Source organism: Gekko japonicus, unplaced genomic scaffold (assembly GCF_001447785.1).
Source record: "Gekko japonicus isolate JY-2015 unplaced genomic scaffold, Gekko_japonicus_V1.1 scaffold3695, whole genome shotgun sequence".
Taxonomy (NCBI): domain Eukaryota; kingdom Metazoa; phylum Chordata; class Lepidosauria; order Squamata; family Gekkonidae; genus Gekko; species Gekko japonicus.
This window is the reverse complement of record NW_015160335.1, coordinates 12,512-34,904: the sequence shown is the minus strand read 5'-3', so window position 1 is coordinate 34,904 and position 22,393 is coordinate 12,512. Positions and strand designations below refer to the sequence as shown.

Below are 22,393 nucleotides of genomic sequence, written 5' to 3'. Positions count from 1 at the left end.
CATCCCCACAGGCTTTGATCAGCCAGGATGGACATGAGCCAAGGGGGCAGGTGGTAGGCCTCACAGCTACCAGGATCTTGACTTCCTCTTGAGAGAGCTGGTTGAAATAGTCCAAGACTGAACCCAAAGACAGACAAGGGGCTTCCACTTCCTTTACTGTATCAATTGTGGTCGGGAGGTCCTGGCGGAGTATCCTAACTTTCTCTGCAAAATAGCTCGCAAATGCCTCACAGCCAATAGCCAATTCCCTACTATTTTATCTGCCTTGCGGTAGTGTACTTAGCAATGAAACGGTTCTAAATAATTGGGCTGGGTGCGAGATTGCAGAAGCAATGGAGGCCACATAGAACTCTGTCTTGGCAGTCTTTAGTGCCATCTCATAGGCTTCATAAACGCCCTATAGGATGTTCTTGCAACTTCATCACGAGTACGCCGCCATCCTCGCTCTAGCCATCTTAGCTCTCATTTCATCCTCCACCGCTCCAACTAAAAATGAGCCACTCATCACACAACTCTGGAGGTGATTGAAGTAGCACTACAGAAAAACGCAGGTCTCTCTTCCTTTGCAACCCTGATATCTAGATTGAAATGGGGCAACTGCCTCACATTTATTTCAAAATATTTGTCATTAATTCAATGGGAAGACATTTCAGGAAGTCATGTTCAACTGTTGGAAACTTCTCAATAACTACCTGTTCGGGGGTTAACCCAACTATTCACTGGCAACATTTCTCTTTGGACCCAGTAGATAATTAACTAGCTTAGTCTTCCAGATAATAAGGCATTGAACTTCCAGTCTGGAGTCAAGAGAGTTTCGATCTGTCCTGTCAAGTTTCCATTTGATGAATTAGACACCACCCATTCAAACACAGGGTTTTTATAGATCAAGCACACAGAAAATTGGAGAATATATCTTATAAAAGGCATGGGTTGGACGATTGGTGAGAGCTAGTACTGGGCTGTGTCTATATAAAGAAAATTGTGCGGCTCATTTCAGGGGACAGAAACAGCCCTTGATCAAAATCCATTGCAGATTTCTCTGTAACCTCTACAAGCCACTTCTTGGTCGCAAGAAATGGATTGGATGAATCCTATTTCTGTGTTGTTCCTATTTGCCCTCACACTTGCATTCCTTTGGAAAAGAAGCGATTTCTGGAAGAGCAGTGGCAAAAATCTCCCACCAGGACCTCGCCCATTACCACTCATTGGAAACCTCCACCTCCTAGATCTGAAGAGACCTCACGGAACCATGTTAAAGGTAACCTTCTTGTTATTTTTGTTCTAGATCCCTGCCTTGTGCTGATCTTGTAGGGGCAGAGAGACCTTAAGCTTCTCCATCCCAAATGCGAGCATTAATGTGAAGACAAATATGTCACGTAATTTGCTTATGCGTTAATAAAATGTATTTGATATATCAGTACATCAGAAGTAGTTACTGTTGTAACTGAACTCTGTTTAACTAAACCATTGCAGTGCCAAGAATGAATTCACAGACCTCTACCAAGTTGAACCAAACCATACATTCCTCAACCCCCCTTTTTCCCAGAGTTTAGAAGATAACCATCCGATCTATTCCTGGAGAATGCATATTCCAGTTGAAAAGGACTTTGTATTTTATTTCTGTTCTAACAGAACATAATGAAAATTGAGTTGGGGGACAGGACCCCATCAATAATAATGAAAACACAGAAAGTTGGAATCGAAGCTATGTTCAAAGCACATCATGCACCAGTGCGTCAACTCGGAATCTCGCTCAGGTCTATTCCGTGGGGGTTACTGTGTTCTTAGGACTGCACTGGCTGGGGCTGAAATTAGATCTTCATTGAAAACTCAGCAGTCATACCTTGAGGAGTAATTTGGAAGTTAGGGAAAGCTGCTAAGTGTATTATGCCAACAACCTCCTACCAGCTAAGGGAGAAGAAAGGTGGTGGTGGTAGAAATTGCCCTCAGGTTGCAACTAGTGTTTCCAGGTGCTAGCACCAAGAGCTACAGATGCGGAAAGTCTTATGTTTGGATGCTGCTTTGCATATTTTTTTTTAAATCCCTTCTTCCAGATAGAAAACTTGCATCTCAGGGGGAAATGGTTCATCTTAGGTTAAGATGCATAGGATTGTAGCCTTGGTTCTCAGGATTCCGTGTATACTGTATGTACAGGATGAATCCTTCCTTTGGGATAGGGGTGTGCTGGATGTATTGCTGAGCAGTCGGGTTAGAACAGATAAAAGGGAAGTACTTCTTCAACCCAAGAGTGATTAACATATGGAATTCACTGCCACGGGAGGTGGTGGCAGCTACAAGCATGGACGGCTTCAAGAGGGAATTAGATACACATATGGAGCAGAGGTCGATCAGTGGCTATTAGCCACAAGGTAGAGATAGGAACTCTCAGTCTGGGGCGAGTGATGCTCTGTATTCTTGGTGCTTCGGGGGGCAACAGTGGGAGGGGCTTCTAATGTCCTGGCCCCACTGGTGGACCTCCTGATGGCACCTGGTATTCTTGGCCACTGTGTGACAGAGTGTTGGACTGGATGGGCCATTGGCCTGATCCGACATCGGCTTCTCTTATGTTCTCATATTCTTAACTGGGCACTCCACAGACCTTTAGCTACAGTGAGGCAGGATGGGGCCATGCCCCTTAAATTAAGAGCCACACCCCACAAATCAGGTTGCGAGAGAGCAGTAGTCTTTATACTCCTCCGTGAAGAGGGAGCCTCAATGTGAAGAGTGCCAGGGAGGAGCCTGCCTTGCCAGCCACAAGGTGGGATCGAAGGCTGCAGTCACTTGCAAAGAAACCCGGTCTCCCCCCTTCCTCCCGGGCCTTAACTCAGCTTCCTGTACCTGCTCCGCATAAGTTAAAGATCCACCAATTGTGGGCTGGGGCTGCTTACAGCCATGAGGGGTCTCCTCCTCCCCCCGTGCCACCAACACATGTCATATGGGGGGAGAGCCAGCTACTTCTCTCACAGCATCCCTGGCAAAGGAGAGCAAAGGCTCATGGCTGCTGCCATCGGCGTAAACCTCAGCCTTCTCGGCCACCCAGCATCCACCCAGGCACCAGGGGCCGGTGGGGCCGGGGGGAGGCACATCGCCAGGTCTGAACAGGGGGGCTGTTGTGAAATGCCTGACATGTCTCTAGCCTTCAAAGAACTCTTCCTCGGAAGCAACGGCAGCAGTGTTCCCTCTAAGCCGAGTTAGTGTGAGCTAGCTCACATATTTTTAGCCTCAAGCTCACGTGTTTTTGCCTTAGCACAGGAAGGATGGCTCCAAAGCGAACTGACTTATGCAGGAGCTAAATTGCTGGCTCACAACTTTAATGCTGGTAGCTCACAAGGTAGAATTTTTGCTCACAAGACTCCACAGCTTAGCGGGAGCATTGAATGGCAGGTGTGGACTTTTCTAGCATCGCGCAGAGCAAACCAGCCTTCCTCTGCCTTCTTTCCCATTCCACTTCTCTTTGTGCTCTTCCCTGTGTTTCTCTGCTGTGTCAATCAGCTGCAGGAGACAGGACAGGATCGACCAGGGGGGGATAGTTTCTATGCCACCGAGGCCTCCTTAGTCTAAACATCACGGCTACTGAGAGCCAAGAGAGCCCCCCTTCAGGCAAGCATGCAAAAGTTCTCCCTTGCCCTCTCCCTCTCTTTCACCCCCACTGCTGCCCCCCAGATTTCCCAGTGCCCCACCAACCAAAATTTCCTGGCTATGCCCCTGACACTCCAGTGATTTCCTTTTGTATCTAGTAACAAAAACTGAGAAAATACTAGAGACCTGCAATCAGGAAGACCAAGCTCCATATACGTGTTCTGTCTCCCCCCTGTGGGTTCATAAACTGACCACACCCACCCACACATCGTCCACTTGTTCTCCATTGCAGGCAGCAAAGTTAGAAAAGAACAGAATCTACTGCTCAGTATTCCGGCAGGAGATCCTATTGGTCTAAGTTCCTTTGGGTGCCCATTGGAGAGAAAAGTGGGTATATAGACCAAGCTCCATATACGTGTTCTGTCTCCCCCCTGTGGGTTCATAAACTGACCACACCCACCCACACATCGTCCACTTGTTCTCCATTGCAGGCAGCAAAGTTAGAAAAGAACAGAATCTACTGCTCAGTATTCCGGCAGGAGATCCTATTGGTCTAAGTTCCTTTGGGTGCCCATTGGAGAGAAAAGTGGGGAATATATATATATATTAATATATAAAAGCCAAGCCGTGCTGGCAACGACTCACCTACCCTCCCATTGGCCACTGGGGAAGTGGCCTTGGTATCCTATTGGTCTATCCATCTGGTATCCTATTGGCCTATCCATCTGGCTCCATTGGCCTATCCATTGCACCTTGGGAGTTGTAGTTCTCAGCTGGCCTTACTGCAACCATAGCAAAGGGAATTAGAATTACAGTTAGAACTAAGAACATAAGAGACACCAATGTTGGATCAGGCCAATGGCCCATCCAGTCCAACACTCTGTCACACAGTGGCCAAAAATACCAGGTGCCATCAGGAGGTCCACCAGTGGGGCCAGGACACTAGAAGCCCTCCCTCCTAACTGTAGCAGTTAGAACTATTGCTGCTACTGTTACTGCATGAGATCATTATTCTCGGTGTCAGACCATTCACTATGGCTGTAGGAGTTGAACTAATGTACCGCACTGCCCACTTTAAAAGTTTTAAATTGTTTTATTGTACTGCTTTATATTGTTATTTATTAACTCTTGGCTTAATATTAAGCTTGTACTGTGTTTGTTGTTGTGAGCCACCCTGAGCCCGCTTCCGGGAAGGGCAGGATATAAATAAAAAAAATAAATAAACTCCCATGTTGGGAGTCCCAAGAGGCCATGGGGCATTAGCAGGGAGTCAGTTGAAGTGTTAGTCAGTTAAACAGTAAAATGGAGGTTGGGGGGAAAGGGAAGGCCTGGACATCTCCCTGAATTACAACTGGTCTTCAGACTGCGGAGATCAGTCCCCATGGAGAAAATGGTTGCTTTGAAGGGTGGGCTGTATGGCAGTATGCCTCACTGAGGTCCTCCAACAAACCTGGTCCTCCCCTAAGGATTGCCAATTTCCAGGCAGTGCTTGTAGTTCTCCAGCTATTACAACTGATCTCCAGATGACCAAGATCAGTTCTCCTGGAGAAAATAGCTGCTTTGGGCAGTAGAAGAATCTATGGCATTATATCCTACTGAGGTCCCTTGTAGACGTGAGGGTTCAATAACGACACACCACAACAGATTTCTTGAAGCTGACTGATCAGGCTCTCTGTCTCTCTCTCTCTCTCTGTACCAAAAACCTGTTTCTGACTGCCTGTCAGCAGTGTTTTATTCAGAGGAAAAAGCAAGCTCACACATTGTACAGTGAAATCGTTACTCTTGGAAGCCTCTAACTAGAATCACACTATGTTCTTCTCACAGCTGATATTATCTTCGAATGTTGCAAAGTCTGCGCTCTCTTTTGTTTAGCAGGCTCATGCAAACTCAGAAGACCTTGTGCATTGTTTGCCAATCTCCCGTTGCCAATCTCCCTTTGCCAATCTCCCTGTGAGAACTTGAGAACTCCTGGGCTTGCCTCACGGGAGTCTCTCGCTCTCCACAGTCCCTCCCCACCTCAAACCCTGCCCTCCCCAGGCTCTACCCCTCAAATCTACAGGTATTTCCCAATCCAGAGTTGGCAACCATGTGGCTATGGAATCACTTTCCAGACCCTTGGAACACAGAAAACATGGCATAGGGGGAGGTGCTTTTCTACCTTAGCTGCCACTGCATAGCCCCAATTCAACATAAGTCAGGGGTGGAGGGAACCATACCTGTGACCAGGGGTCATTTCCTGCAGGAGCACACAGGAGTGGAGCTCCGACAGTAAAGAGCCCAGGGGGTGGGCACATGCAACAAGCCCCACCCCTTGCTACCCAATGTGGATGATCGGAAGTATGTTTCTCATTTACCTTTCATTGCATTTCAGTTATCGAAGCAGTATGGCCCTGTCTTCAGTTTCCAACTGGGATTCCAGAAAATGGTCGTTCTGTCAGGCTACAAGACTGTAAAAGAGGCTTTGGTGAACCAGGCAGATGCCTTTGTGGACAGGCCCAAGATCCCAGTGTTTGACGATGCTGAACATGGCCATGGTGAAGTCATTCTTGCTTACTTATGTAGAACTTACAGCCAGGGAGAGTCTGTGCCAAACATTATCCTGGGAGAGATGCAGACTGGCGTTTTCCTAGCTGTAGAACTCTTCTGACTTAAACTGGTCTGATACAAGCACTTAGGTCCTCCCAACCCCAAGGGCAGAAAACAGCCCTAAGAAAGTGATGGACCACTGATGGACCTCCTGATGGCACCTTGTATTTTTGGTCACTGTGTGACACAGAGTGTTGGACTGGATGGGCCATTGGCCTGATCCAACATTCGCTTCTCTTATGTTCTTATTTATTTATTTATTTTATTAGATTTATATACCACCCTCCCCAGATGGGCTCAGGGCTGTGTACAGCAATTAAATAATACACTTAAAATTTTTAAAATAACAATTTACATATAAATATCATAAAATACCATGTAGATCAGATGACCAATTCGACTCAAGCCATTGATGGAGAATTGGCCAGAAAAGTCGGGCCAGAAGAACTAAGTCCAGAGAAGCTGGTATAAATCCTATCTCTTCTTCTTCTTCCAACAGAATTTTATTCAAGGTATAAGCTTCCATGTGCTTGGTGAGGGGAACTCTGCTCTTTGGATTCAATCCATTATACACACATGGGCACGCAATTGCTACTGCCCATTTAACCCTGTTAGAGAGGAATCAGTGTTTAGTCTGCTGCAGCATAGGTAAGCAGCAGTTTGCCTCCAGACCAATGCGCCCTCTACGCTGTGGAGTCTTGTGAGCAAAAATTCTACTTTGTGAGCTACTGGCATTAGTGAGTGATTTGGCTACTGCATAAATTAGTTTGCTCTGGAGCCACCCTCCCTGAGCTAAGACAAAATGTGTGAACCAGGGGCTAAAAAACTGTGAACTAGCTCATACCAACTCAGCTTAGAGGGAACCCTGCTCCAGACTCCTGCTTATTACGTTCTTATGAGATCATGGAAACAGCACTGGGCGTCAGACTCCTGCAGCAATCAGTTCCCAACAGCTTCCATTCAAAGAAGCAAAATTTATTGAGACATAGAAAGTATGCAGGTATCTTAACACCTTTGGTGTTAGAACGGGCTAAAAGCATGCAAAGCAAGCAGATATACAGTTGTGATGAACTAAGTAAAAACAGTCTGAGGGTACGGTCAGACGGCATGCTGGGAGCGGTTTAAATTGCTCTGGCCCTGATGTGGTCTTTTTTAACCTGGAGAATCGCGATCACACTCACCTCCTTGCTCCGGATTGCTGCACTCTTGTTTTTCTCTCTCTCTCAGTTTGGGCGTGTGCACAGGCAGCCATCTGTAGCAGGCAGCCAGCTGTAGAACTAATAGTATCGCCCGTGTGCAGAACAGCAATTCCCACTTCAACCCGACTGCTGTGACATTTCTTTTTAAACTTCAAAGGAAGACTTCCCTTTAAACGCTTACCGCCTATGCGCACATCGCCAACACTTTTTTAAAAATGTAGGCGAAAAGCGGAAGCCTCGGGCAGCTTTCAAGTGGGGAGGGGGTTTAATTCGGAAGTGGCTCAACACCGGAGGTGCGATCACACAGGGGAAAAATACAACTGGAACCAGAGAATCAGGAAAACACCACTTGGGGACCTGGTATCAAAATACTCCGAGTTAAAGCAGTTTTGAGCCGGAAAGTGACGGCTGGGGACGGGAGGCAGATGTTGACTGTGTTATCGCGCAGAAAAAATCCCTTTTCGAGGCGGGCCGAACCCGGACTAAACGGCCCGTCTGACCGCACCCTGAGTATAGGCAGTGGCAGAGGATCACTCTGATTGGTGAGCCGCCTCCGTGACAACGGAATGCATCCAGCAGGGAGCTGGGAGGGGGAAAAGATCTGGACAGTTAGGCAGTTGAGGTCTTGAAGCTTGGAGAGAGAGCTGACAGTTTGACGATCTCGGTCCTCCTGAGAGTTATGATTGAGAAGGGGCTTTGAGTGGCTTCCTTCTGAGGGAAAACTCTCAGTCTGTGGCACAGGGTGTCACAGAACAGGGGGACAGATGAGACTGCTGAGGGGGTTTGCCAGAGTCAAAGGGCAGTCTTCTGTTTAAAAAGGAAGACACCAGCACACACAGGGAAGGACTGTAGTTTGGTTATCCAGGGGAAAGTCCTAGGAACAGACAGGTCTCCAGCACGGAGCGGGGGGGAAACTGGGTACTTGAGTGTGAGTGGTCCATGAAAGGACCCTCAGGTGTATATCATTTCTAGTTTCCTTAGGGTGCTTAGAGTCTAAGGAGGGACTAGTTGGGATTCAGAGTCCAGTCAGCCTTCACTGAGAGTGTGTGTGTGGGGAGAGATATTTTTGAGCCAAACAACATCATAACGTCTCTCACAGTATTTAGAAGGGTGTCCAGTCAGGGGAACCCTGGTTTAGTCATTCTATATGTTCTCTATCATTACAGCTGCCTGCCTATTTTAAAGAAACAGAGGGTTTCTTGTTTATACTATTTCTGCCGGGATTTTAAGAAGCCTTCAACAGTGTTAATACTGTTCATATTGGGAGCTTTTGGGCTGCCAACTGTTTGGTTCATACCAAACCTTTATCAAACCTGACTTTTATAAAGAATAAATCTTCTTATTTTATTAAAAACCACACTATCGGTGCCATTCTTTTATATCTGTCAGGAAAGGTTTGGGCTCCTGAGGTAATTGAGAGTATGCAGATATCCTAACGCTTTTGTGTTAGAACTGCGCCCGAAGCAAGCAGATATGCATTATTTAATTGGTCCCCTGATGGCTCAGGTCCAATCAGAGGCCAGGTGGAAACCCGCCAAAGTAAGGGGCGATAATTCTCAGGAGAAAAGTACACCAGACACTCAAGGTTGAAGGCTCCGGTTACATAGATAAAGAAAGACGGGAAACACAGCAGAAACTAAAGTCAAATTCCAGAGTCTCCCCACACACACACACACCCATGGCAGCTAGACTGCCCAGAGGCCTAGCTGACATAGGGGAAAGGGTTGAAAACCAGAGGCACAAACAACAGTGGCCGTGGATGCATACCTTCATCATATGAGGACTTCCCTCATGCAGCTTTCACTTTCCCCATATGAGGAAACATTCAGAATATGGTGGTTTTTTAATAATCTTCAGCAGTGCCCTTATAGTTCAAGCCCAGTTGCCCAGGCTAGACCAATCTCATCGGATCTTGGAAGCTAAGCAGGGTTGGTCCTGGTTGGTACTTGGATGAGAGACCACCAAGGCACTCCAGGGTTGCTAAGCAGAGGCAGGCATTAGCAAAACACCTCTGTTGTCTCTTGCCTTCAAAACCCCATGGGGTTGCCATAAGATGACTGTGGCTGAACAACACTTTACAGAGAGAGAGAGAGAGAGAGTACAATCTCCCATCCCTCAGTAATGAATAGGGAGGCTGGTTGCAGGGAGAGAGAAAAGGAAGGGGGAGACATATTGAACGTCTATTCACGGGAATGTTAGCGACAAAAATATTTGTCTAAATAATCACACAGGACAAATTCAGCAGTGAACGCTGAAGGCTTTACTGTCAGTAAAGGGACCTCCAAGAGCTGAATTAGAACATTGGTTACATGGCATTATAAAGGTGTTCATATAATTATATGCAAAAGCAAGACCCTATCCGAAAGCGCCAAGTATCCCTCTCCTTCAGTCTGATTGGTCAGGAAACATCCGGAGTTACAATCTAAGCCAACACGCCTACTGAACTGAACCACCCCTCCCCACATTCCAGAGTCCCCAGGCTCTATTCCATACTTGTATGTGGTTTCGATCTAAGTTGCAAAATCTAGCTAGTTTCTCGTTTTCCCGTAAGAATTGGGTGCTTTTCCCATAGTCTGTCTTGCGGCTAGCTCAGCTTAGTTCCCCTTTCTTGTAGCAGGTGTGTTTCTTAACAATTCTGCCTTTGCAGTTTCAGCTAGTTACTTCGGCTAACGAGTTTATTAAGCATACATGCTCTTAGCTAAGAAAAATGCGTTTTATGATATTAGGATATATTTCAATAATGGAAGGCTGAATCAATAAAAATTATTATTGCCCCTCACAGGAAGAGGGACAGTCAATCTATCCCTGGCCTTGTGTAAAAGATGATTGTACAGCTAGCGAGAACAGAGTAGATGGGGTGGGATATCTAGTTGGCAGCCCTAGTAGGGCGACCTAGAAACATGGCTGGTTATACAGCTAGGAACCGGCTCAGTTCTCAGGGACAAACAGTGGCACCCAGTAAACATTTTATTTTTCCCTGGTGTTTTGTTTTGGGGTTTTTTTTGGTATTTTTTGTATTTTGTGTCTGTGTCTGTGACTAGAAGTCATGATGACCCCCGGTGACTCCTACTGAGGCACGGAGAACATTCAGAGAAGTGGCCTGATAGCTTGCCTCTGGACTCCTGGACCTGGTATTCTTGGGGGGGGGGGGTCTCCCATCCAAATATTTGCCAGGGTTGGCCCTGCTTAGCTTCTGAGATCTGATGAGATCGGGCTTGTCTGGGCTGTCCAGGTCAGGGATTTCTTTCCTGTGTTTCTCTCCTGCATTTGCTCACTGTTGAAAATGCTTTGCAACAAATCAAAGAACTTATCTCTTTCCTGCCTCCCCATTCCCGATAGTATTCTTGGGGGGGGGGGTCTCCCATCCAAATATTTGCCAGGGTCGGCCCTGTTTAGCTTCTGAGATCTGATGAGATCGGGCTTGTCTGGTCTGTCCAGGTCAGGGATTTCTTTCCTGTGTTTCTCTCCTGCATTTGCTCACTGTTGAAAATGCTTTGCAACAAATCAAAGAACTTATCTCTTTCCTGCCTCCCCATTCCCGATATTAGTCCCCAGTAGTAGGTGAATTATTTTAGCTGCTCCAACCAGGCTGAAGGGTCTTCTATAGTCCAAAAGCCAGACAGTGTGGAACGAACTCCTGTTCTGCATATCAATACACCTGATTTTGGTTTCTCTCCAGGTATCGTGTTTTCTAATGGTGAGAACTGGAAAGTGATGAGGCGGTTTGCGATAACCACGTTAAGGGACTACGGAATGGGCAAGAAGACCATAGAAGACAGAATTGTCGAGGAGTGCCGTTGCCTAATACAGAAGTTTGAATCTTTTGAAGGCGAGTTTTGTGTAGTAGAACAAACAATACCCAGTCCCGTTTGGCTGAAGGCCTTTTTATCCACAATCACTGTAGGACAGGTAACTTGGCTATTGGGATAAGGAATAATGATACTTAACTAAGCTGTTTCTAGAGCCCTAGGCCAGGGTTGTCCTAGCCTGGATCTGCAGATTCTTCATAGGTCCTGCATTCCTCCAGGCTGCTAGCAGGGAGATGGCAAAGAGAAGCACTGAGATCTTGTATACTGGAAGGATCTGTCCCTGCTCCCTCAACAAGCTGGAAACGTAGGGAAACATTTTTATCCATTGTCCTTTTCATAAAGAAGCTAGAGATAAGACATTCCTTCCTTTTTTGGATGGACTAGCAGGGCTGACAGATAAGGCTTCTCTCGAGAAAGTATTGATTGATGAAATTCCAGCTCTTACTGAGCTAACAGCTAAGTTCTCTATGCCCAAGCGATCAAAGTGCGCGGCAAATGATAGACCTGTTCCGTAGGAATTCTCCTTCCCTGTTTTGATTATATATTCCTAGAATAATATAGGATATTTTTTTTCTGAAATATGATCATTGGTATATTTTATCTATGAAATATGATGATTTGTATATCCTAATTCTTTCTTTCAAGCCATTATCTTTTATATTATATTTTTATATTGTACTGTTTGAATATGGTCATTGACCATAATAAATGAACTAACAACACTGAGTCCCTCCTGGATGGTATACATTCCATCATGCAGTTAAGAAGGCGATAAGTTCCTATTTGCTGAACAGCCTTTCTCTATATATTTTGCTGTGAAAAGACTATTGAATTTAATGTATGAGATTCTTCATAGGTGGGAGCCTGGTTTGTTTAATTCAGTAGTGGATGGCACTGGGCTTTCTGCCCATAAATGTTTTCAGTACTGATAAATAGGAGGAATAGACATTGGCCTTATGGCTCAGCTGTGTAACTTAATTTGACTGACGCAGATAAGAAGCTAAGCCAATTCCCTCCTACTCTGCTCCCTGCTCTGAGGCCTACTGGGATAGCCTCTTCAAGAGGCAGTACGCAATAGTGAGGTGGCTTTTTGTCTTTGCATTTGGGGGGCACCAAATATACCCAAGCCATACTTTTAAGTGGTCCAATCATTCAGTGTACCCATAGAATAGATGATAAATACTAGCCAAGTATATGCAAACTAATGCATGAGACACAAGTGATTCTGAGTTTAATTCCATAACATAATGTTTTCACTGTGATATTTGTTCTATAGGGAAACCATTTGAGACTACTAGAATCATGAATGCATCCGTTGCCAATATTATAGCGTCCATATTACTCGGCAAGCGATACGACTACGAAGATTCCACATTAATAAAATTACTGAAATTGGTCAATGAAAACGTCCGGGCCTTGGGAACTCCCTCCGTCTTGGTAAACTCTTTAAAATTTGGTTTTAAAATGGTTGAGATACCAGTACAAATGGTACAGGCAGGGCTACGTACACATTCATGCCTTTAAAGATCCCCTGGACAAACTCAGGACTTCATAGCAGAGACAAAACTTGTTCTGAGAAACTTGCAATTGATTTGAAATGTTTCAGAAAATATATGGAATAGCCTTTTCACTTTAAGTGTGGCCGGGGCCTCAGGCAACCCTTGTGGCTGCTTGAAACAGAAGTGGGAGAAAGATTTTAAAAGATGTCAATGTCACACACAGGGTGATCAAAAAAATAGGCAAAGCTGTGCACAATAGAAGACACTGTGAGTAGCAGAAGCTAATAAATGGTAATGTATGTAAGAACATAAATGAGAATATTACATCACGAATAACAAAGCCATAAGAAGCATAAGTAGATCAAGCATGTCAGTAGTCTGATGAATTGACACGAAGGTTACGGCTATTAATAACTTTGTTTCAAAAATCTTCTTCAGTTAAGACTAAATACAAGCAAAGGGAAATTAAAACTGAGAAGAAGTAAAGAGGACTGAGACATATGTTCAGGGCTTGTTTTGTAGAAAAAGCCCAGCAGGAACTCATTAGCATAATAGGCCATAACCAAAAGCAGAAACTCATGAGCCTATTAGGCCACACCCCTGACAGCATGGCACATTAGCATATTAGGCCACACCCCCATGCCTTCCCTTGGCTTGCCTGGGTACCCCGTGGCTGCGGGGAGCCCAGGCAAGCCCCCCCCTTGAAGGGAGGGGAAGGCAGTTTAAACTGCTTTCCCTTGGCTTGCCCAGGAGCCCGGGCAAGCTGGCCCTTGGACAGGCCAGGGAAGGCACGGGTAGGCATTTAAATGCCTCCCCGATCCTTCCAGGGGCCTCCTGGCCCGCCCGCCTCAGAGTCACTGGGTGGGTCGCTCTCTAGGTTTTCCCTCTGTAGCCACGCATGCAGAGTTTTTGACTGTAGTGGGCGTGGCCAACTTTGAAGCCAGCCGGAACCCTGGTATAATGTCTTTTGTAGATTAAATCTATTATAACTATTGCTGTTTAAAATTTCTAAGATTAGAAATGAAAAGTCATTTAAGCTATGGCCCTTATCAATAAAAAGTTGCACGAGTGGAGATTCTAAGTTTGATGCATGACTTATGCTCAATAATGCGTGTCCGTAACGGACTGCGCAGACACACAGGGTGATATCACTTGTGGTTTTGCCTGGAAGTGTGCGCAATGTCAGCAAACGCCCCCCCCCCACGTCCCTGTTCCTACTCTGCCGGTGGCTACACAGCCTGGTAGCCCTAACCACCACAATGCATGGAAACCAACAGGAGGGTTTGGGTGGTACAGCATCATGGGAGATTTTCAAAACACCTTTGAGATTTCGGCCTCAGCAGTAGGATTGGGGGATTTCTTGATCTCTCCTTTTCTCATATTTTATTCTTTTAGCTGTACAACATGTTTCCTGCTCTGGGTTTTCTTTCTGGTGGTCGCAAGATTATCCTTAAGAACGCGAGGGAAATGTATGACTTCATACAGGCCACCTTCTTAGAACACCTCAAAGTACTGGATGTGAATGACCAGAGGAGCTTTATTGATGCTTTTCTAATCCAACAGCAAGAGGTAAACAGGTGAACTTCTCTCACCCATTGATTTGAAGTCTCTTTGCATGTGAATGCCAGCCCAACTGGCAAGGGATCCCGCTTGGGTGAAGTCAAAATAGCTGGGATTTCCAGAAGAAAACCACCAATTAAATATGCAGCACAAACATTATTCTGCTTTCTCCCATTCCCCAGTTGTCTTTCCCCTTATGTCTCTGCAACAAAAAGGGGACACTAACTTTAAAAAAACCCTGAAAAGCCGAGAGTTCAGAAATTGGAACAAATTGTACCTTTCCTGGGTGGACAGAATAATAATTGGTAATCTCTCATGGTAACTGCACACGCTCTCTAAATTGTTCTGGCAACAACTATCCATGACCTACTGCATAAACTTTTAGCAATTGCACATCACGTGACAAAGCAACACCTGGCTCTAAAGAAAATCTTTTTTTCATTTATTTATTTCTGGACGTGTGTCATTTTACAATAGTAATATTGACCACTGAGGAAGGTCCTAAGGGGCCGAAATGTGTTTGGTCTACTGGTCATAAGATATACCCACCAATTGCATATGTGAAACTAACAGCTCGGTATGTAAAAAGTTTTAAGAGTCTGATATTTGGATCATTTCTTTTAACTTATTTTATCTTTCACTAATGTGAACACCTTAATAAATATTTGTATTTCTATAATAACTTATTTTGTTAGCTTGGCCCTCATATATCACAGTGATATCTTGGGTTGAGCCCAATCTCCTTTTTTTTTTGTTTTTTGATACTTTTGTATCGACCAAGCACTCCCTCTGGATATGACTTGACTTGTCACAATTGAAGAAGAAGAGAAAAGATTGGATTTATACCCTGCCCTTCACCAACCGAAGGAGTCTCAGAGCCGCTTACAATCTCCTTTCCCTTCCCCTCCCCACAACAGACACCCTGTGAGGTGGGTGGGGCTGAGAGAGCTCTTTCAAGAACAGCTCTGACAGAACTATAGCTTGCCCAAGGTCATCCAGCAGCTGCAAGTGGAGAAGTGGGGAGTCAAACCCGGTTCTCTCAGATTAGAGTACTTTCCTGCCTTTCCTAAACCAAACTGGCTGGAAAAGGCAGTACAAGCTGTACCTACAGGAGGAGAGCTCTCCCAGCTTGCTGCATATGGAGGAGTGGAGAATCAAACCCGCTTCTCCAGATTAGAGTCCGCCACTCTTAACCACTGGTGAGCCAGTTTGGTGTAGTGGTTAAGTGCGCGGACTCTAATCTGGGAGAACCGGGTTTGATTCCCCACTCTTCCACTTGCACCTGGCTGGATGACCTTGGGCAAGCCGTAGCTCTGATAAGAGCTGTCCTTGAAAAAGAGCAGTTTCTGTCAGAGCTCTCTCAGCCCCGCCGACCTCACAGGGTGTCTGTTGTGGGGAGGGGAAGGGAAAGGAGATTGTAAGCCTCTCTGAGACACCTTTGGGTAGTGAAGGGCGGGGTATAAATCCAATCTCCTCCTCCTCTTCCTATACCACACTGACTCTCATGTTGTTGGCCCATTTGGGGTGTGTGTGTGAATTAGAGCAAGTTAAAGAATTCCCTTTTCTTCGAATTTTATTTGCTTTGAATTTAAACTGGGCCTTGCATCAAAAAGCTGTGAGAAACAAAATTAAACCTGTATTGGGGGTATTCTGAGCTTCTTTTGGACAAGAAGGATGAGATCAGCACCAGGAGCTATTCTAAAGGTAATCCCTTTAGGTGCTCATGGAATCTGTTAATTTTCCACTTTTTTACTTCCTCAGAAAGCTGCTAAACATTCTACACTGTGTTGCTGGTGTAGATTTGTATATCAAATTTAGTCAGCCGTCACTGGAATCTAGGGCATGGATATTTGCACTTAATCTATGCTTAAAGTTACATTTTTGTGTTAATGGCAATTTGGCTTTACTGAAGGAGGATTCTTATAATTCATCACAATGTAGGATCATGGACAAGAAATGGTCAGCTGTTGCTTTTACCACAGAATTTATCAAGGCGCTGGGGCTTGCTGAATCAGTCAATTCAGGCTCTTTTTGTAGCAGGAACTCCTTTGCATATTAGGCAACACACCCTGTAAGCTCTTGGAAGATTGGCTACATTAGGGGTGTGTCGCCTGCCTAATATGCAGAGGAGTTTCTGCTACAAGAAGAGCCCTGAGTAAATTTAATTTAAAAATGAATTAGGCAGATCCATTCTTCATTCATAACAATTCTATTCTTCGTGCTTGATGAGTTTGTTCTTCACAATTTTTTGGAATGTCTCCCCTTGATTCTCTTCCCTCATGGTCTTCTCAGAGTCTTTACTCTTGCTAGAAAGAATGCCCTTTCAACTATGTTTATGAGGGGCAGCTTTTTGCCTGTTCCCTACTGTAACAGGATTTGCTCTTGCTCGCTTGGTAGAATAGATACAAGTTCTCATATTTTATTGGAATGTCCTTTATATACCATCTGAATATGTCATTTCATTTTACGGTGGTAGGTGGGTTTCTACTGTCCTATTCCAAGAAGGGTGTTCCCATTTTAGATCAAAATCCTAATGTAACTTTGGATGTTACAAAATAATTTATTCCTTTTGTCTTTTGAGAAATAACTAGAGGTTGCAAATGAAATTTCAGATTGTTATACTGCTCAAGGCATTGAGCCATGGAGTTTTAATTGGACAAAGAAAAGGAAAGGAATTCTTTCTTCTTATCTTCTAGGAAAAGAACAAGAACCAGAGCAATGAATTTTTCCATAATGAAAACTTAAAAGCTGTTGTGGCAACCTTATTTGGGGCTGGCATGGAGACCACTTCGACTACATTGCGTTGGGGCTTGTTGCTGATGATGAAGTACCCTGAAATTCAGAGTAAGTCCTTTCCATTGGCTGGTTTCCATTATTCTAGGATATCTGGATTCTAGGTATGCACAGAGGTAAGAATGGGGGGGATGGGACCTGAGACCAATGCTCCCTCTAAGCTGTGGAGTCTGGTGAGCAAAAATTCTACTTTGTGAGCTACTGGCATTAAAGTTGTGAGCGAGCTATTTGGCTGCTGCATCAATTAGTTTGCTCTGGAGCCATCTTTCCTGAGCGAAGACAAATATCTGTGAGCCAGAGGCTAAAAAACTGTGAGCTAGCTCACACTAACTCGGATGTTACCTGAATGAGGGAAAACAAGATGTGCCAGTGAGTTATCCTCCCTGTTTCTTCCTATCTGGTGTAATATTTCAGAATGAGTGGGTTGAATTCTCTTCTAAAGTTGCATTTGTTGTGCCCTTACCCAAGATCCAAACCATGTTTAGAGGGTGACCATTCACTCTTACTCTCTCAGGGCCAAACCAGACATTACAATAGCCATGGAGAAGCTTTTGGTGACTTTAAAAAATGGAAATCAGTGAGGGGGCAAAGGGGGAACTTACTGGGGGGGTGTCCTCACCAACAATCCACTACCATCCCTTCGAGTTTCCACCTCACGGTTCACATATAGCTAAACCACAGAGTTTTCTCCAAATGCAAGAGCAATCCCCAGCAACATGCTGATATCACTACTGAACATACATCATTTCTCAGTGATGCTGATGTTCCTCACCCCATTTTGGCACCTTTCCCCCCTGCCAGACATCTAAGTGGTGGTGGGAAGTGCCTACTGGGGGTAGGGGACTGGCAACTCTTTTTGTATGTTAAATGGCTAGGGGAAACCTACACTGAAAAAACATTCCATTGGGGGGAAGCAGGGCTTTGGCACAATGAGAACGGTCGCACCAGGGGAGAGCTCCCATGTGACGGCCGGATCGGTGGTTCTTATAGAGGAGTTCGGAGAGGAGCTCATTGCGAGTGGGTGGAAGCCCGAGAGTGCCCCAATGCAGGAGCTGACCGAGTGCGTCCATGTCAGACATGGGCGCCCAGTTATGACTACCCCAGAGGGGAAGAAATTGGAACTTCATAACATCGATGAAGAATAATGCCATGAGTATGCTTAAAAGCAACATCAGAGAATCTACATGCTTAATGATAAAGTCCCTTTAAAGTTTAAAAAGAGAAAGGAACGGAGGGGTGAAGAACTCTTTCCGGACCCACCCCCTTCCTCCTGCAGCAGCTATGAAAGGAACTTCGAGTGATCCTTAAATGGCTTCCCCGGGCAAAAAGAATAGTGTTTTTAGATCAATAACGGTATATGTTTTCAAATTCAGTCTGACCTCTCATTTGTACCGTATTACACACCAAAGACAGGCATATGGAACTTTCCCCACCCTACTGTTTCTACCATTTTTAAAAGTTTTTTTTGGGGGGTTGTGATTTCACCCCCTTCCCCCTCTTCACAGATGCTTCACAGATTTCACCCCCTTCCCCCTCTTCACAGATGTTCATCTTGCATTCCCGTGATCACAAAAACAATCTCTTGGTGGCCAAAAGTGACAGCAAGGGTAGAGGAAGTGCTTCATAAAACATACACCAGAGTGTCTCAGTTTGGTTGCTGTAGGTGAGAGACCAAGGGATAGTTATTGTGATAGTGAAGTAAAAGAATACCCTCCAAGGAGCAACAACTCTACTGTTCCTGCATTAGATTCCCATAGAAAAATCACTAGTCCATGAAGTCTTCTGCTTAATGTCTACCTTCCTCAAATTCAAAATTTCCAAGTGGGTTCAACCCTCTTTCTATCTCCCTCTTGAGGTCTCTTGGATATCACAGTCCAAGGCTGTACAGGGAGGTCCCCTCCATCACCAAGTCTCTGACTATGGGCACTTTTTCAAGAGCAGAATGCAAGATGCATTCATACTAAATATGATATCCCCAGTATATTTAGGGAATAATTCAAAGTCTGAAACAGAAATTCAGTTCATGGGAGGGGGGGGGATGTTCTGTTTCCTCAGAGAAAGTGCAAGAAGAAATAACCAAGGTAATTGGGTCCGCTCAGCCACGGATTGAGCACCGAGCAAAACTACCCTACACAGATGCGGTGGTGCACGAGGTTCAGAGGTTTGGTAATATTGCCCCTGCTGGCGCACCACATGCCACCACTGCAGACGTCACTCTTGGAGGCTACTTCATTCCAAAGGTGACTGTTCTTTCCTTTACATTCATTGCTCAGCTGAATATGGCACATTTGTGAATTTTTTTGTAGCCAACATTTAGTTTTGTGGAATAACAGAGCCAGTTAATGAAGTTCTTCTATGTCCCATAGATTTGTCTTATGGAAACATTTGGAGATGTGCCTGATTTTGCCTGGATTGTGCCAAAAATTTCAAATTTGGAAAATACTGTCTGTCCAAGTCAATTTTTTTTTATTTTGCTTTCATTGTATGTGAAGTCTCATGGTCTCATTACATTTGAATTCTCAACTATTTGTAAGATGGCATTTTCTTTGTCTGAAGGATAGCTTATTGTACTTGGTGGGCCATCTTCATTTGCTTCAATAATTCATCGCTTTGCCTTTCCAGGGAACGCATATCATTCCATTACTGTACTCTGTGCTGTACGATGAATCCGAGTGGGAGAAACCCTTTAAATTCTATCCTGAGCACTTCCTTGATTCCGAAGGGAAGTTTGTCAAGAGAGACGCCTTCCTGCCTTTCTCTGCAGGTAACTCCTCTTAGATTGATCACTGTGGGTTTAATTAACAGATCACATACCCAAGTCCATTGATTGAAAGAACACCATCCCGACTTGCCATCTCTCACTTAGTCATTCAAGATTAGTGTAAAGCCGTAAGAGATCAGAGAATAGACTGGAATTCGGTCTGTTTAAGGCTGTAAGAGATCAGAGAATAGACTGGAATTCGGTCTGTTTAAGGATGGCTATTTGAAAACTCACAAAGACATGAGGCCTCCAGGAACTAACTCAAGGAGCAATTCAAAGATAAAAGTGCTACACTTTATTTATTTAATCATTTAGTAATTATATGGAATGCTTACTACGATTGGTAATTTAGTTCACAATAAAATAGTGCCTTTTTCTAAAACGGGATATAATTGATATGGTTTATAGAATTAAGGGGTTTGAAGGCAATTAACTAATTCTAACTTTAAACAGTGGGCATAATGAGGAGGGTGAGGGTGTACCCCCCCCAGTATGTCTTCTCACAGTAGGAGGGAAGGCTGAATTCCTTCCCACGCCCAAGGAATGAGAGGCAGCCCCATTTGGTTTTCTTTTTTAGGCGGAGCAGGCTTTTCTGAAGAAGAAATTAGATTGGAAGAATGTAATAGTAAACATTAAGCCTGCTTTGGTAGGAAGGTCGGGGTATAAATTGAATAAAATACATAAATAAAATAAACAGAAGAATGCTTAATGTAGTTATTACATTGATATATGTATTGTCGCTAATGTGAATATGGAAAAGAACTCAGGAAATTGAATGGAACTATATTTAACGGGTGTTACAAGATAATAGGATTCAGAATAGGAAGCAATTCTCAGTTAGTAATTAGGCACAACAGGAGTTGGTGGATCTTTTTGAGAACACTTTCTATTAATAAATAATTTTGGGTGTGAATAATATAAGAGATTGATGGAAAATAAAGTCAATAATCCGTATTATTATTCACTACAGAAATTAATAAACTGTGTGTATTGAAGATTAGCGCTATTCCTCAGTACTGTTAATCATTGTGGTGCTGTCTACTTTAGTCGGCCTGTTTAATTTTTTCTGTCTAGGGTAAATTACTTTGGCCATCATTCCATGGGAGAAATGGCATATAACTTTATAAACTAGTTTGATAAACAGGGCTTCCCTGTCCCATCTGCCTTGTCACAGGTCGGCGAGTGTGTGCTGGTGAGACCCTTGCCAGAATGGAGCTCTTCCTCTTCTTTGTGACTCTCCTGCAGAGATTCACTTTCCAGCCAGCCCCTGGGATGTCAAGAGAAGACCTGGACCTGACCCCTGTAGTTGGGTCAACTCTGTCTCCGATACCCTACAAATTCTGTGCTTTGCCACGTTCTTAACATCCAACTGTGCTTAGCTCCCCTCTGCATACCACCCTCCTCTTCTGCTCCTTTTTGCTTAATGAGGACATTTCATATTCAGCAGAACTGGACTATGTTTTGTCACTAACCTCTGCGGAACTCTTACAAGCTTTATCAGTGACATAACTTACTTCAAAATTTGGACTTCACTTCTTGAGTTGTTTGCTGTATAGCGAAAACAACAACAATATTTCTGTGTATGGAAAACAAATATAAAGTATACCAGAGCTATTTCATATGAAGAAAATGTATATAAAATGTTTTATAGATGGTATATGACGCCAGATAGATTAGCAACATTTTATCCCAATATGTCAAATGATTGCTGGAAATGAAAACAAAATGTTGGATCTTTTTTTCATATGTGGTGGACATGTGACAAGAGTAAAAAGTATTTGGTCTGGATACATGAGATGTCTACCTTTTGTACCAGAACTGTTTTTATTGAATATATTACCAGAAAAATATAAAAACCCGGATGCCTATATGATTATACATGTTGTAGCCACTGCTCGGATTTTGTATGCCAAATACTGGAGAAAAGAATAAATACCGCCAAAAGAAGAAATAATTTACAAATTATTAGAAATGGCTAAGATGGGCAAATTAACCTTGCTGTTACAAGGCAAAAGAGAAGATACTTTCAAGAAAACGTGGTCAAGACTTTATAAATGGATTGAGAGCTATCTTAAGTGACTCATATTATAACCATTAGAAAACACAAATAGAAATATAAACTGTGGTTATTACATGTGCATGCATAAAGTAATCGAACAGGTGCAAAAAGAAGTGATTGCTGTATAAAAAGAAAAAAGGTTTAAGCACAACTAATGGAATGTGCTCCTAATCAATGTTTTGTTTGTTTTGTGTGTTTTTGTTGGTGTTTGTGTAATGTGTTGATAAATAATAAAAATATTTAAAAATATTTCTGTGTCTAATTTCTTTAATTGACACATTACAGATGTTTTTTCAATCCCCCAAACAACCAAAGTGAGCTACAGTGATGATATCTCTCCAAGTGAGATGCTCCCAATGGTACCAGCTATGTAGACAATATAAGAATTATTCATTTTGGGTTTTACACATGAAATCTGCTTCACAAACATGAAAGGCAGATCTATCTCTGCCTTCTTATTACAGATGGATTAATGGCCCTTGTTTATAGTGTTTTTATAGTGTTTATAGTGTTTATATTGTTTACTAGGAATAAAGCCCGTTGTGGAA

The 22,393-nt window shown here is 43.9% G+C and overlaps 1 protein-coding gene across 1 annotated transcript; it reads left to right on the top strand.

Annotated features, from left to right (window-relative positions):
* Window positions 1–1,075: 1,075 nt before the first annotated feature.
* On the top strand, window positions 1,076–21,148 carry LOC107115568 (cytochrome P450 2K4-like). The gene is made up of 9 exons (XM_015417314.1): window positions 1,076–1,258; window positions 5,951–6,113; window positions 11,044–11,193; window positions 12,450–12,610; window positions 14,068–14,241; window positions 16,929–17,076; window positions 19,081–19,265; window positions 19,648–19,789; window positions 20,961–21,148. The coding sequence occupies exons 1-9, from the start codon at window positions 1,076–1,078 to the stop codon at window positions 21,146–21,148; spliced, it is 1,494 nt and encodes a 497-aa protein (XP_015272800.1).
* Window positions 21,149–22,393: the final 1,245 nt, after the last annotated feature.